At 41.3% G+C, this 17,622-nt stretch overlaps 1 protein-coding gene across 2 annotated transcripts in view; it reads right to left on the bottom strand.

The window, feature by feature from the left end:
• Positions 1-16,640, bottom strand: part of rad23ab (RAD23 homolog A, nucleotide excision repair protein b) — a 70,050-nt gene extending 53,410 nt beyond the window's left edge. For both annotated transcript variants that reach the window (XM_041204482.1, XM_041204483.1), the window contains exons 1-3: positions 16,485-16,640; positions 5,677-5,758; positions 2,337-2,416 (exon numbers count right to left, since the gene is read on the bottom strand). In XM_041204482.1, the coding sequence (XP_041060416.1) occupies positions 2,337-2,416; positions 5,677-5,758; positions 16,485-16,550 (228 nt within the window). In that variant the 5' untranslated portion in view covers positions 16,551-16,640. The remainder of the gene's footprint in view (positions 1-2,336; positions 2,417-5,676; positions 5,759-16,484) is intronic.
• Between the last annotated feature and the right edge of the window lie 982 nt (positions 16,641-17,622).

Here is a 17,622-nt window from a genome sequence, read left to right as displayed (position 1 = left end):
GATGTTAGCACATAAAGATGATAAACAGGGTTAGATGTGTTACGAAGCACAAACCTTTCTGAGAATGTATGAAAGGGTAAAACTATGCAGAATAAAGAGTGTTCTCTCTCACCTCCTCCCAATAAGCTTGCCTACTCTTATTCCACGTACTGTACTTCTTCCCTCCGTCTCATCACACTAAGCATCAACTTTGGGAAGACTGAAGACCTGCTGTCAAATGCAGGCCAATACTGTTCTTTAACTGGGTGTCAGGATTGAGCACCTGTGGTGATTCTGTCCCCAATTTCCTTCCCCACTGAAGGGAAAATTGCAGACAGGAAGCCACCACTCAGGAACACCTTGCACTGGAATTCCTTTTGTGCTGCACTTTTGTGCAGGCTCCTTTCCAATACCTGACAGCCTTCCCATTATATTAAATTTAATTTTACCCCTCAAACAGACCCACAGCAACAGAATCATAACATCCTTTATAACACATTTTAAGCATGTGTATAACCATTGAGGACCTTTTTATCTAAAAGAATGTATTCAAATAACAACTACTTCTTGCTGGCTGTGATTGATAGAGATTTGTCTCCTTCCCTGACAAGAAACTCCAAGATTGGCGAGGGAATAACATGCATTATTTAGAAGTTAGGCTTTATGAACAATGCAAAAGAGTGAACATCCCTCACTCCAACATAGCAGAAGCAATCAGGAATATTAAATGATAGCTGTAGACCATCTCTCAAACACATTCCAGAGGAAATATCAGCAAGAACTGCAGTCACCATAACATGCAAGCTGGTCTGCAGAGCAGCACTCCATCTACAGCTACAAAAAAGCTCCAGAACCCAAGCTTTTCAACTACCCCATGATCACCCTGGAGAGCAGGAACGTTTTCAAAAACTTTTATCTCTTTGCTATTAACCCTTCTACATTGACTGCCTCATTGACCCTTCTACATTGAGGCATCATGAACCTCCGAGGATCCAAAAGCAGTCAGCCTTTCTAATGTCTGTCTCTTCTGATCCCCTCCCTAGACAAGGTCTCCTCATATCCAAATCCCCATACCTTTTCCATACTTTATTTTCCATATCCCCCATTTCCACCATCCCTAAACTTATACTGTTCATAAAGCCATACATCTGCTTCCTCAACTACCAAATCCAGCTCCATGTTTAGACAAAGGTCTGCCCCTATACCTATATCTTACAAAATCACAACACCCTGCTCACAAAACCTACACCATTCACTCCGGCTACAAAACCCATTTCCTTTTTCTTCCCAAAATTCTAAAACACATGATTGTGATGGCCCCCAGTGCCCATTTATAGCCCTCCAACGAAAGCTTCCAGATCATTCCCTGGGATTATTCTTTGCGCTGACCATGGTTTTCAGTCCTCCCCTTAACCACTCAGTTGGCTTCTCACATCAACTACCCACTTTTGTCACAATTCTCTTCACCTGTGCTTGGTACCTGTTGCATTTAAGACTCTACATTGTAGGAAAGTTAAGTTTCATCAGTTGTTGCAAATGCATGCACAACCCAATCTAAACTCTAACAGCTTCCTTGGTTGTCACCTCAGATTAAACCTTGAGGTGCAGAACCATGCTTAACCCAGAGTGATTCCCTTCCTCAGTTACCAGAACACTTTCCTTGAACCTTCAAAATCATTGTTCACTTCTTTCCCATTTCTCCAAAACCCTAGTCCATACCTTTGTCACCCGAGGCCCTGATGCTTGACATCTCCATTGCACTACTTGCAAACTTCACTGCTTCCACCGTCCACTAGCAACTCATTCTGAATTCCATGGCCCACATTCTCATCTGCACTTATTCCTTTCTGGTTCCAGATGCCTCCAAAGGATTAATTTTAAAAATCTTGGCCATCCCTTTAAATTCCATCCATGGCAATGCCTCTCCCTACTTTATGGTAAATCTTCTAACTTTTACATGTACTCTCCGTTTTTTTGACATCATTCCCTATTTGTTTCCCCGCACTGGTGATTGTTCCTCACTCACTTTTCTCTCATTAACTGGAATTCCCTGCCGCTGTCTCATCACCTCAACCCTTACTTTCAAAAGGGAGCTAAAGATCTTTATCAGCTTCCTCTCTTGCTTGTATCCACCACCCAGCAGAATATTGAGATGGTTCTTCATAGAGGAGGAAACCCTCAGTATTAACTTTCCCTAAAATAGAATGCAATTTACATGAACTATGCAGCATATTGTAATTCAATGACTAATGCAAATTGGGTGTTCATGTGCAGGCCACCATACATCCAAATTACTAATCTGTGCCATGATGCTATGTGCTTCACCATTTAGACCCCACCCCAGTCGAATCACTTACCTTTGTTACCATAACCACTACAAAGTTCTTCTCATCAATTTTGTAATCTTTAAGTTGCGTGTCATCGTTGAGGATTTTACCTGTAACAATCAACAATGAACTTGGACCTTAATGGATACACATTATAGAATCAAGGCAGATAATTCTCCTTTCCTGCAGAGTATCTGCAGGATACAACTGACCATCTACAAAGGGTTACACTCAAAACACATGCATACCACATGTGCAGACGTGTTGAAGTTATAAAGGGGAACTATAAATGCATAGTTGTACAGGGGTACATATACACATAGTACAATAACTTAGTGATTATAGTAGTGGATGTGCAACAGAGATGGCAGAGTTCAAAGCTAACCAATGGCAAATTAAATTGAAACAAATAAATCTGCTAGCTTGTGGGCTGAAACCAGAAAATGACCATGAAAGCTGCAAGATTGTCATAAAACCCCGACTGATTCAATGATGGCCTTCATGGAGGGAGCATATAGATTTTTTTTAAAAATTAGGAGATCAGGAACTGGATCATAGACTGAACTGTGTATGGAGTTAGCTAGGGAAACATGGAATCACAATAATTCTCAGTGATTAATGGTAAGACAAGCTACACAGTTCAAGCAAAAATTGCTGAGGAAAGGACAGATCCCTGGACACCAATACAGGGCAAGGGTTATGGTTCATTTTCTTCTAGAGGTCAGTATTGGTCCACTTCATGTTATCTGCTGCACCCTCTTTTATCAACATTGGGAATCTATTTGTACATTTGAAACACAGGCACAACACTCATGCAATGTCATATCTTAACTTGCAAATGCAAAATTTGAAATTATTACTCCTTGAAATAGCGTGCTTTTCCATTGCAATCATTTCATTCAACAGTTTGGACAGCAGAATCAATGGCATCCAAATTCTGCAGACAGTGACAAGACCCAGACCATACCCAGATGGCCAGAAGGCATTCTCTCCTCGGTTACCACGTAACTTGACAATTTTTTTCAAATTACAGGAGTGATAGAATGTAAGTCTCTGACAATTATTCCTGTGCATTGAGCACTTAGTGTTGTTTGCAATCGAGAGAGAAAAAAGACACAATGGGAGCTAAATATTTCCTGAGGAAAGTAAAGTCCATGATAAGCTAAAGGGGAGTGCACTAAGTGAATTGTTCTTATAGGGAGCCAACACAAATACAATGGGCCAAATGGCCACCTTCTGTGCTGTAATCATTATGTTACCTCAACTTCAATTATATGGTAAAAGATAGATTCTCAAACAAGCCAAAAGCACTAGGAGACATCTCAAAATCTGTTAAAAATTGCCTTAAAGTGGTGGTTTTAATTTGGAAAAATTGTGCATTTTAAATTCTTTAACAGCAAATTACTGTGGCTAGCTCACATTGCCAGTTGCACCAAATGCTCTCACCTAACTTTTCATTTAAGTGAAAGCAACTGTTTGGCTGCAGTCAATGACCTAAATCTTTGAATCCCCATCGATTTGAAGTTCATTAACACTTGTATGTTTCAAACTTGCATGCTTGCTAAATTGGACATGAGATTCTACAAAAGCAACTGATTATGTATTTATTATCAATAAAGTTACATATCCCACATGCATTTCATATCATCTGCAGGTGAGCTCTGCAAGGTGTGAAGTGCATGAGGTTTAATGAACTATGCATTAAAGGTGATGCAAACTTGGAATTCAAACAATTGGTACTGAGGCAAGATGTATTTATTCTAACAATAGGAATAGCTATTTGGGGAAGGGAAACAAAAGATAAACAGTAGGAGAGAAATTTTTAGGTGGTTTACAGCATGTGGTCATGATATGTACATAAACAACAGTAGCTTATAGATGTGTAAACAACTACATCATTGCTGGATTTAGGACAACTACAGGTTTTAAGAAAGGTGGAAGAGAATTATAGATCAGTTAACCTATCATATGTTGTCAGGAAATTACTAGAGTCTACAATTAAGGAAAAGATGACTGAACATCTTGAAATTTTTCAACTGATCAGAAACAGCCCGCATAGATTTGTAAAGGTTAGGTCATGCCTGACTAATCTGATTGAATCTTTTGAAAAGGTGACTAAAGTAGTGGACAGGGGAATATGTTATTTATGAACTGCCAGAAGACATTCGATCAAGTCCCTCATGAGAGGCTGTTAACTAAAGTTAAAGCACACAGAACTCAGGGCAAATTATTGACCTGATCAGGAAGCCAGCTGAGTGGCAGGAGACAGATCCAACTGGCAAAATGTGCCTACTGGTCCCCTGCAAGGAATCAGTTTTGGAGCCTCAACTATTTACCAAGTTTATTAACAATTTAGATGATGGGATAGAAAGCCACATTTCCAAATTTGCTGATGATATCAAGATAGGTGGCATTGTATAAGCATTTGTTGGATGCATTCATAACCTATCAATGTCTTTGCAATGTTAAGCAAAGAGGCAAAATTATGGCAAATGGATTTTAATACATGCAAACATGGGGTCATCCAATTTAGATTTAGAAAAAATAAAGTACATTCTAAGTGATAAAAAGCAGGATAAAGTGGAAACCCAAGGAAACTTGGGATCCAGAAAATAAGTTAAAATGTCATGAACAGGTACAGAAAATAAATCTAAAATGTTAATGGAATGCTGGCCTTTACATCTAAAGGACAGAGATGGGAGGGAGTAGAAGTCATCCTTCAGCTAAAGGAAGCCCTGAGAAGACTACACCCGGAATTCGTGAGCAACTCTGGGCACAATACCTTAGGGATGATATACCGGCCTTGCAGAGAGTGCAGAGTAGGTTTACCAGAATGACACCCAGCCTCCAAGGGTTAAATTGAGAGTTTGAAAAACTAGGGTTGTATTCCAAACAGTTTAGGAAGTTACAGGGTGATTTGATGAAAGTTTTCAAGATATTAAGGGGAACGGATACGGCAGATGGAGAGAAACTATTTCTATTTGTTGGGAAATCAAGGCATAGTCTAAAAATTAGAACCTGGCCTTTCAAGAGTGAAATTTGGAAACACTTCTACATGAAAAAGTTGGCAGAAGTTTGGAACTCTCTTCCGCAAACAGTAATTGATACTAGATCAATTGCTAATTTTAAAACTGAGACTGGTTGATTTTTTTTTAAACCAAAGGTATCAAGGGATTCGAAGCAAATGCAGGTAAATGGAGTTTGGTCACAGATCAGCCATGATCTCATTGAATGGGGGAGCAGGGTCAATGGTCTACTCCTTTTTCTCTGTTCCTAATTCACCTGCACATCATTCCCTATGTGTAAATGTATCTACAGCTGGAACATTTATGCACACGATGCCTTTTGAGCTAAACAAGTTGCACCTTACCTGCATATATTAGCTTTTGCCCAGCAGCTGGAAAAGCATCACTTCCCTTCTCAGCTTCAATCTTTTCCTTCAGTGCCTTTACCTGAAGGATAAATAGCAGAAAGAAGTCAGCATTCAAGTTTCTTTGCTGCCCTTAACTTTCAAGGTAACCATAGAGTATGGTTATTGATTTGTTCATTTTAATTTCAGCAGTCTATTAGTAACATGGTTGTAATTTATTAAATCAATATTGTAGGCCCATGTGTTAAAGCCAAGGAGCGGATTCAGTCACTGCACGCACTGCTCTAGGCCTTCAGTCAATTATCCAACACCACTAGTGATACATTCTTTTTATATCATACTTGTGTCCTTTGTATATAAGTTAATCTCTCACATTACCAGTGTTCACCGGTTGAGAGAAAAGACACAGAGCCTACTGTATTATAAAGATATATCTTATTTTAACAATATAATCGTATTACCCACACAAATGTCTTCATGTGAACGAGGGAAAATTACACACAACCAGTACTATGCAAACCAATGTCAATGCATTCATAGCTTCCAAAGATATAACAAGAACAGAAGTTGTGATTACTGCACTAGCCAAAACCAACAATAGATCCAATGATCATGAGATTTGCTACAAAAAGTTACATTTTCCATCAAGTTTGAGGTGCTTTATGGTTTGATATTTTTCAAGGTGGCTTGAATGACTTCACAAATGATACAAATATCATTTTAAACCATTTATAGGTTAACGTCTCTTCCAACTCTCCCATGAGACAATTGCAGGCTTTCATCAGTCAGCACAATACTGTGAGATACACCTCTCTGGTGGCCTTATTGGTACTTCAACCCTATACTTGGGATAGCTCACGTTCATGACAGTTTCAGAGCCTCAGGATCAATTGGACAATCTGACCCAAAGTGACAATCAAGTCCAGCCAGTTCTACCTACCACTGTAGACTACCTTCAACGACAATAAATCATTTAGGTTGCCTGCATTGGTATGACAGCTGGGACAGGGATAAACAGCAGAAAAGGCTAGAATAACTCCCATGTTTTTATGCTGGAACAGATTTACCCCTTTCACCTCCCCACTACATGTTTATCAAAACTAAACATTAGTGCTCAGCATCATACAGAAGCCTGAAACAACAGCATTTTTATTTAAAGTTTCTTCTGAAAGCTGATCACCACTTAAACTAGGCTTAGAACGTTAAAGCTATTAGTTTATTTTGTTCACAGGGAACTTTTTCCTCATTATTTCAAAGCCATTATGCCATGCACCATCAAACCAAATACAACAACATGCCTGAAACTAAACTATGGTGCTTTTAATTCCGTGTCACTCAACACTGCTCACAATGAACGAAAAGCATCAGAAAATATGCCTTGCATGCAATGCATTTAACAGCATTTTTACAGCCAGGCCTAAAAGATGGCACTTGCCAACTAGCCTGGCATGACCTGCTTCCTGATTCTGAAGAGGAGAACACAAAGCGATTTATAGCAGGTCAACCAAAAGCTGTGGACATATCCTTCAACAGAACTGAGGTCAATGTTGATGTACCCAAATCATCAAATTCTTGTTTACTCCACAAATGCGGAGGACCTGTTGTGTCTTTCCACCTTAAGGTTTTTGCTTCAGATTTCCAGAATTCTTTTTTAAATAAACAAAGCAACTGATCAAAGTACCTGCAAGATCTATCCTGTCATTACCACTCCTTTTTGTATTCATTAATGATTTCTCAAACATAAACATAAGCAGAAAAAGCAAAGCAAGCAGACCTATCTGGCATCCAAATTAGGGAGAGAGAGAGAGAGCAGACCATTTTGGCAATGTGTGGGTGCAGGATTAACTGGTCTATAATTACAAGTAACTTTTTATTTCAGTATTTATTTTGGGCATGTGGTGACATTGCCTAGAAGTTTCAAACATCACCCACAGTGTGGAACTGGAGTCACATGCCGGCAAAACTAGATTCTCTTACCAGAAGGCATCATTGAACCAGTTGAGTTTTTACAACAATCCTGCAGCTTTCATGATCATTTTTCTGGTGCTGGTTCGCAAATTACCAGCTATTGAATTAAATTTCACTTGCCATGGTGGGATTTGAACTCTCAACCTCTGGGATCTTTAACAGTTTACCGACTCAGGACTTGTGCAACATCTTAAAGTTTCATATGAATAGAACACCATGTGTCTATTCAAATGAGTTAATGGAATCTACATTTGTGGCCAGAAAATATCACTGACCGCAATCACATGATTTTAGGTGAAGTCTGAAAAGAGCAAGTTACTGGTCAGTAAGCTGGAGATTTCTTTTTCAAAAAGTGCTTTGCTCTGGGTTACAGTGCTGTACTTTCACCTCTAAGCTCAGACTGATTGGTGGGAGAGTGCCATCCTTCAATGGTCTTAATAATTAACACCAACCACATGCCAAACAATCTGCCCATTCTCCAGAAAGCTATAGTGACAGCCAAAAAGATCTCCTGGGCAATAACATTGTGTAAGTACATTTCACCAGGAAACACTACATCTGCTATGTTCCTTTTCTTTCTTATTCCTCCTAGTGCAGAATTCCTGGCATTAACTTCACCATTTACTTAGTGCCTTTAACATAGCAAAACATCCCAAGGCACTTAACAAGAGCAATACTAATAAAAACATTTTGACATCAAGTCACAGGAGGAAATATCAGGATAGATGACCAAAAGCATAGTCAAAGAGATAGCGACTTAAAGCGGGGAAGACAGAGAGCTGGCTAGATATGAGGGCTAGAGAGGGAATTCTAGAGCTTAGGAACAAGGCAGCTGAAAGCACAAACGGTGATGATGGAGCAGATTTTGGATAATATGACACAGACACAAAAAAAAAGGGCTGCCAATTGTGCTGCAGTAGGGAAACAGCTGCACTGGGATCACCATGCCACCAGTTGATCAACAATTCTCTCAGTATTACATAGCATTCCTTGCCCAAGAAAGCGGGGGTGAAGAGTTACTTTGTTCAGTTTGTCTTCCACTTTAACCAAGCATACAAAAGTAGTCCTCCAATTTACATACCTATGGGGGAAGTTCCTCCTTTATTTCTAACTAAGGCCTCCCATGTAATTGTGAACCATGTGTCAATGGGGCAACGTGTTTTACTCACCAATGCCCCATGGGACTTTACTGTTTTAACATGCAGCAAGTACAATGGCTGACCAATAACCAAATTAATAAGAAATCAATAACTTGCATTTATAAAGCACCTTTAATATTGAAAAAACCCAAGGCTCTTCACAGAGGAGAAGTGGTGTAAACAATTTTTGCAGTGTTAGGTGAGGTGGCTAAACACTTGGCTTGAAAGATGTGAAATAGCCTTTAAAAGGCAAGAACAAAGGTAAAAATGTGAAGGGGTGTGGGGACAGAATTCAAAACAGTTGAGTGGAATTCAGTTAAGGGTCTATTCAAAGATGATGAGATGGGGTACAAAATAATCTAGGCCATAGCAAGGGCACTCGAGAACACAGGAAGGAATGTTAGGAGACAATAAGCTAATGAAGACCAGTAAAGGTTGAAGTGATGTGTAAGCACAGGTTACTATGGGTAAGATACGCGTGCCAGAGTTTGACAGCTTGAAGGTTATATAAGTTGAACATAGAAAGCCAACAAGGTGAACTTGAGAAATGGCAATAAAGGCAGAGGCAGTGAAAGTGATATTACAACCAAGCTTGGTAGTGGATAAATCAAAACAAAATGGAGAGGTTACATACAGTCTGGCTTTACCTTGAATGAACAGCAAGGGAGACAAGTGCAATGTCTTTGACAGGGACAAAAACAATGATTTCAGGCTTTGTATTGTTCAGCTAAAGGAAATTCTGGTTTATTCAAGAAACATTAGACAGGCAGTTCCACAGCACAAGGTAGGCATGGGGCTCAGAGGTGTGGTGGTATCGTTGGATGTTATCAATATGCATGTAGAAGTTTATTCAATGTCTACAGATCATATCACCAAAGGGCAACATATAGGTCAGGAAAATAAGAGGACTGAAGATGATTACTGGAATAGGTCTGAGGTGACTACTCAAGGAGAAGTTTTCTGGATCAATTACATCAGATGGTAAGTTTACTGGAATTAAGTTGTTTGCATTTTGCCTTATCAAAAGAAAAACATACAGAATCATCAACACTATTTAAATTCCAATAATCAACATACCAGCAAGAGTCTGTAGACTCACAAACCTTAGAAGTTATTACTTTCTCAGCTCCCCTGAAGTTATTAACTCTTCGCTGCAGCAGTTTTACAGGAGCCACACATTGAGCACCTAGCCAAAGTTAACAGACCAACTGAATGCAGAGGCGTCAGATCAGCTTGACCTTGTCCACAGCTGATGTCCACACTTGCGCTTTTAGTAGGAGTAATTAGACAGCTGTTACAAGCAGAAACAATATCCAATTTACTCCACTCGTAATCCAAAGATGCTGAGGCCAAATGTACCAAAAAGCTGCACAGGTGCAATGGGCTCAATGGAATTTTACAGCACAGAATCAAGCCAATGATTCTAATTAACAGCACACTTACTGCTTTCAAAGATGATGTGCCGCTCTGCAACATGCCTACTTTAAAAAAAAAATTCCTCAGCCTGAAGATAGCCTCGGAAAAACTAAAACATCAATGTGTTACATGTCAAAAATGCATTTTTCCAGGGAACAGTCCACTGGTCAAATTGATAGTTTCTTGCAGAATTGCTCCATAGAACATATAAAAATTCTAAATATCTTTTCTTATCAAGACTCCCTCGAGTTTTTTTCCCCTTTTCTGTGTCGTCAGGTAATTTCACCTCTGGAACTTCATCGTAGTATCACATGATATTTGTAGTACAGAAATAAGCATTTGGTCCAATAAGGCTATACCAAAATTCATGTCCCAAATGAGCCTAAACAGTTACTTTGCTTACAATGCAGGGCAGCTCCATGAAAAAGGATGGGACAAAAGAGTATGCATGCCCCACTATCCTACATTTTCCCATCCAGCTGCTAACTGTCCCTTTATGGTAACAAAAGGAATTTTAGACCTCTAAAGTGCTTCCTCCTAAGAGTCATTTTCCTCTCAATTCACTGTTACTCCACTCCATACACTATTTTCAGCAGAGATACTGAGCTGCCTGCTGCCAAATCTTCCACAAACTCTCGAAAAGTAAAGGCATCTTTCAGACAACTGGAGTCCTTCACAGCTGGGATCAACTGAACTGATAGCACTAACCTTTCTATGCCATCAAACCAACAGATGGTGCTATTAAAGTTCTTGTACATAACTGTTCTTGTATATAATTATTCTAACAATGCAATGTCACTAACAAAATTGTTATGAATCAAAAGTGTTTAATGGTATGAGCATGAGAAATGTCCTGTAGCATTCCAACCAATTATGGTTTTTTTTAGAAACACTTTTACAGGTGACCAGAGCAACATCTGTTAAAGTGAAAAATCCCTCAGCTGTACAATACGCTGACAAATTTGTGAAATTATACAGGACAGAAATTTGCAACACAGGCTATATTTATAATTTTCTACATCAATATTGCAATTTCCTGATAAATTTGATAATGTAGGCATCTTAAATTCTAATATGCAAATTTTTCAATAACAATAGGCGACAGCTCTTTCAGCAGCCTCTTCAGCACAAAAATAGCACGTTTAAAAATTACAAGGCTGCAATCCAATCTGAAAGTTCAGCCCTCACTTGAAAACTACAGAATGCAGTTTACAACATTGACAAGCCCTCATATTTGTGCTTGCAACTCACTCCCTGGTGTCCATTATTATATTTATACAATATCAAAATCCCTTGATTCAGCCTGCAACACACTCTTGGTTTTCCATTATTCTTAACATTTATCCCTCAACTAAGATTACGAAGAACAGATTATCTGGCTATTATGTCATTGCAATTTGTGGGAACGTGCGCGCAAATTGGCTGCCGTGCGCGCAAATTGGCTGTCGTGCGCGCAAATTGGCTGCCATGCATCCTGCATTACGACAGTGACTACATTTGTTTTATACAACATTGTATTTATATAGTGCCTATATTGTAATTAAAACATCCCAAGGAGCTTCACATATAAAGCAAAATATGATACCGAGTCATATAAGGAGATATCATTGCAGATGATCTAAAACTTGGTTGTAAATAAGTGTCTTAAACGAGGAAAGCGAGATAGCGAAGCAGAGAGGTTTCGGGAGGGAATATCAGAGCTTAGGGCCCAAACAGCTAAAGGCATGGCCACCAATGAGGGAGCAATTAAAATTGGGGATTCTCGAAAGATCAGAATGAGAAAAGCGTTGATAACTCAGAGGGTTGTTGGGCTGGAGGAGGCTACAGAGACAGGAGAGGATGAGGCCATGGAAAAGTTTGAAAACAAGTATGAGATTAAAATTAAAGATAAAAACAAAAAAACTGCGGATGCTGGAAATCCAAAACAAAAACAGAATTACCTGGAAAAACTCAGCAGGTCTGGCAGCATCGGCAGTGAAGAAAAGAGTTGACGTTTCGAGTCCTCATGACCCTTCGACAGAATTTCTGTCGTAGGGTCATGAGGACTCAAAACGTCAACTCTTTTCTTCTCCGCCGATGCTGCCAGACCTGCTGAGTTTTTCCAGGTAATTCTGTTTTTGTTTTAAAATTAAAGAGTTGCTTAACTAGGAGACAACACAAGTCAGCAAGCACGGGTGATGGGTGAGCGGGACTTGGTGCAAGTAAGGACACGGGAAGCAGAACTTTGAATAACCTCATGTTTACAGAGGGTAGAAAGAGACAGTTCCGCCTGCATTAGAATAGCCAATTCTAGCAGATGAGCTGAGGCAAGGGTGGAGAGAATGATGTTAGACAAGTAGAGATAAGCAGCCTTAGTAATTGCATGGATGTGACTGGAAACTTATCTTGCAGCCAAATGCAAGACAAGGTTGCGAACTGTCTGGTTGAGCCTCCAACATTCGCCAGGGAAATGGATGGAGTCAGGAACTAGGAACAAAGTTTGTGGTGGGAACCGAAGCCAATTGCTCCAGTCTTTGCAAAATTTAATCAGAGAAAGTTTCTGATATTGGGCAAGCAGTCTGACAATATACAGATAGAGGGGCCAGGAGAGACAGTGTTGCAATAGTGCTGTGTATCTTCAGCCTACAAGTGGAAAATGTTTCTAGATGGTGTCACTAAGGGGAGACAAGAATAGGCCCTCAAATGACACCAGAGGCAACACATAGGAGTGAGAAGAGAAGCTATTGCAGGGGATTATCTAGCTATGATTAAATAGATTAGAATGGAACCTGGGGAGTGCAGTCCCAACCCAGCAGGGTGACAGTGGGGCAGGGCATTGAAGGAAGATGGTGTAATCAACCCTGTCAAAGGATGCAGGCAAGTCAAGGAGGGCTAGGAGGGATAGTTTATTGACATGGTCACATGGCATGTGATGTGACTTTGAAAAGGGGTGTTTCAGTAATGTGGCAGAACCTGATTGGTGGGATTCAAACATGGAGCACCAGGAATCTGGGAGATAAGTTTGAAGAGAAAAATTAGTTTGAGGATAGAACTGTGGGTTGCAAGCACGGAGGTAAAGGGCCAACCTTTTGAGGAGAGGCGCGATGATGACAGTTTGGAAGGAGGGGAAAGATGTACTTCATTGGCTATAAAGCACTTCAGAACACCCTGAAGTTGCAAAAGGTGCTACATAAATGCAAGTCTTTCTTTCTCTATATATACCATTTGAACCTGTAACTCATCTAGTAAATGACCAAAGTGGAAGGTGAACATTTTCACCCTTCACAGAAAGAAAGGAAGCTGCCTACACCAGTTTTCTAAAACAAACAGTGGATGACTTCTCACACAAACAAGATGAAATGCCATATGAGATGTTCCCTTTCTGAAGGCAGGGGCACATCTGGTCTCCACATTCATTAGATTGCTCCAGTGATTGGATCGCCTCACCTCCTCTTGGCTACCCTGAACCCACAACCTGATTGCACAAGTAGCTCGAAGCCAGCTTTAACTCTGAATGTAGCTGCACTACTTCATTTACTCTGGACAGTGAAAAAAAGAAACAGGTAGGTTCTAGATTCCTCCATTCAAACTCACTAGCTACCCATAAGTTATGCAGTCTCATTTTAAAAAATCATATGTGCACACATCAGCAATGAGAGTCTTTCCAAGGGAAGGACAGGATTAAGTCACCCAGGCTTCACTTCCATATTCAATTCCCTGAATTATGACAACGTTGACATTTTAAACCTGGGAACAAGTTATCTGTGCATCCTCAGACAGGGGAAAGCGTGATGTACAAGGCAAACTGTTTAAATAAAAATTCACATCTCCCTATCCCTGCTAGGAGAATCAAGGTGTCAGAAAACATTATAGTGTCTGCAAGGTGTTCTTTGTTAAAGAAACCTCCACTCCAAACTATTTGCAATCTGCACTGTAGAAGCTGGAGAATTTTATTTTATGTAAGTACTTCACCATGTGTGCAATCACCATTTATATGTTATCCAGAAAAAATATGCACAGAGTCAATGGTCAAAGAATAATACACAAATAGAATTAAGCAGCATTAGAAGCTAAAACATCGCATTTTTCTGAAAGTGTTTGTTGGGGCTCAGTTTCACAGGTGCCAAGCACCAACTCTTCCTGAGATGAATCCATGGGCACCAGTACCTTATTGAAGTAGTTATTCTTGACCTCAAGAGCCCACACATGAGTCAAGCCTAAATCACTGCAGAACTCAATCCTATGCACACTTTCCAGCAGGAGTTACTGAACAGCAATCAAGGGGAACTGTGATTCAAGTTTTCCCCTCCCAACAGGACCCCAAACGTTGCCCTGGATCAGATTAGCTAAAATACAGGCCAAGAGATAAACCACAGAAGACTGTCTGCTCTGAATGGCTCAGCATGTTCCATGGTCTACTTATTAACTAAGCCACTTGGAAAGCTAAAATCAGCTTTCAACACAATATCAGTAATCATTACCTTGCACCATTCACCTACTTACGGTCGATGCATAATACAACAGTTCATTTTCATAACACTCAAAATTCAGTATTATTGTAGTTAGTGCTTGCTACAATATCAAAGACTGGAAGTTCCCTGCCCCTTTCTTTCTGCCTGCCGTTAAGGCACTCCGTAAAATCCGCCTCTTTAACCAAGCTTTTTGGTCATCAGAACGAACATCTTAAGTGGCTCAGTGTCAAATTTTGTTTGTTAGTATGCCCATGAAGCATCTTAGCGCACTTCACTACTTTAAAGGTGCTATATAAATAGTTGTTGTTAGAGGTGATCTGTACTCTCAGAAAACAAGGATTTGGTGCTTCAAAAGCTGGTTACCCTAGCTTCAAATGAACTTGTAAAATAATTGGTTTTGAACTAACACCTGTAATCTCCCAGCCCATTCTCACTCCTTCAGGCTCCAATGTTTTCTCTTTATAAATTCTGAAAGGCCTGCTGAGTGTTTCTACTATTTTCTGAGATGGTTCACATTTTCAGCAATTGCAGTCTTTTATTATTTTTCCCCAAAATGAAAACCGATGAAAAAAACCAGAAGTTTTAAGGCTAACACCAACATATCTTTGCACCAGGGAGACAACATCTGGCTGCAGTTTAAACCTTTAAAACACTGTAAACTGATTTATTCACTATGGAACGCACTTCATCTCTTTACAATTTATTTAACATTAAAAGTTTTCACTTTGCTAATACTACAATGTTACACCACTGCAGTAATGAAACATTTCAGTAGCTTTTTATTACGCTTTCAAAGTTAATTTGCAAAATAAATGGTCTCCCTGAAGGGCAACTTAATATGTTCAAATTCCACATCCACCACCCCCCCCAAAAAAAAGTTGAACACAAATTTTAAAAAACGACAACAAAGTTAAACGTTCTCGTTACAGGGAGTGGGTTTAGAGCCGTGAAGGTTTACACAAGTGCATGACTCTCTCTTTACAGTGACGATTTGTGCAAAAGTTAAACTTGGTTTTCAGAAAATTGGGTTGCGGGGGCGGTATAACAATTATTTCTTAATGGAGAGCATTTCACACACAATATAACATTTGAGCTGCAGGCCCCAGACTTAGCTACCCCTGCACACTTCACATTGACAACTGTACTGCGCTGCTGTGTCATGGTTGTTTTGGGTTCGATCCCAGTGCAGATTTATGTTACTCTTTCTAATTTTGATGCATCACGCCCAGTCCTTCTATTCACCACCTTCCATGCCGAGGTATTAGCACTAAGAACTAGGTTCATTTAACCGGCCAAACATGGAAAGTTTGCTCCCCCGCTTTCTTGATTAAAGCCCAGTGTAACGCAGCAGGCGCCGGGTTGCACAGGGGGTGAGCCAAGCTTCCACCTTGCTGGTAAGGGTGGGACAACTTGGAAAACAATCCTCCCCCAGAGGCCTCGAGGGCCGTGTGGGATGATACCTCGGAGTCACTAACCTCAGTGGGGGGTGGGGGGAAGGCAGGACAAATACGGCCCTGACTGAGTAGCTAGGGGCGGCCTAAGCCGCCAGGATCCCCGGAGTTTCCTAAGGCCACAGCCTAACCAATGCCAATCGGAGATGGTGGAAAAGGACAGGTCTACTTTCAGGCCGGTACGACCAGGCTTCCCCTTCATTCTCGCATCAGGAGACCGGCTCCAGCTCCTACTCCAGGCCGAGGCCCACACCGCCAATCTACTGTCCGCTCCCGCGGCCTGCTCCCAATGCGCCGCGGTCTCTCCTCGCCTTACCGCAGCCCCACTCCACTGTGTCTTTGGGGTCAGAAGGTTGGGCCAAGCGCCGCCTACACACACTCACCGTCTGCTCGGAGTCGATGTCTATGCGGAAGGTTTGCTGCTGGAGGGTCTTCAGCGTGATCTGCATCGTCTCCCGCTCTCGGTCCGTCTAAGCCCTTCCAGCCACTCAGTCACTCGGAATGTCAGCGTGCGCGCTCCCGCAGCGTCCTCGCGCCCAAATCTCTTCGTCATCACGCTGGAACCCCGCCAGTGTGCATCGACCAGACATCTTTGCGTTCGCTGCCCATTGAAGATGCTGATCAGGATAGGGGCGGGGCAATCACGCCGTCCCTCAAGGTGACACGGCGCGTACACGATAGCAGCCGTAGCTCCGCCCCTCTCCGGCCCCCTCCGATGCGCCGCATGTCCCACTTCCTCCGCCCCCTCCCCACCAACTGCGCAGCGCAGCTTGACCGCTCTCGGCCTCACGTGATTGTCACGCCGCCGCCGCCATATTGGTGATGGAGACGATCTGCGGCTGGGAGAGCGCGCTCGAGCGTCCGTTCGCGATAATTAAACAAGGCGATTTAAAACCGTCGTGCATGGAATTGAAGAAAGCAGCACTAGCCCTTCTTTCCATCAACGCAAGCAATGATTCCGCCTTTTTCCCCGGTAAGTTCGACACCTGCTGTACTGGGGCGCCGTGTATGACGTCACCAGTGTCTATGACGTGTACTTGGCATCAGATCGTGGTGACATCACTGGGCTGCTGTTTGCTCCAGGGTCACTTCGACCTATCGGCATCTCCCAGTAGGATCTCCTTGGCCCTTCGGTATCTGCAAACAGAGTCTTCTCGGCCTGTCAGCATCTTCAAGCAGGATCTCCTCGGCCCGTCAGCATCTATATGCCCGTCAGATTAATTAAAGAAAGCCAACATAGATTTGTTAAAGGCAAATCATATTTTTCATTGAGGTAACAGGACATTGATGAAGGTAATGCAGTTGATGTGGTGGACTTGCAATAGGTGTTTGATAAAGTACCACATGAAAGGCTTGCTATCAATGTTGGGACCCATGGAATAAACTAATGGCCGAAAGAAGGAAAAGCAATATGAGAAAAAACTTTCACGCAGTGAGTGGTTAAGGCCTGGAATGCACTGCCTGAGAGTGTGGTAGAGTTCAATCAAAGTATTCAAAGGGAATTGGACAGTTATCTGAAAA

Source organism: Carcharodon carcharias, chromosome 14, assembly GCF_017639515.1.
Source record: "Carcharodon carcharias isolate sCarCar2 chromosome 14, sCarCar2.pri, whole genome shotgun sequence".
Classification (NCBI taxonomy): domain Eukaryota; kingdom Metazoa; phylum Chordata; class Chondrichthyes; order Lamniformes; family Lamnidae; genus Carcharodon; species Carcharodon carcharias.
This window is presented reverse-complemented; position numbering and strand designations above follow the sequence as displayed.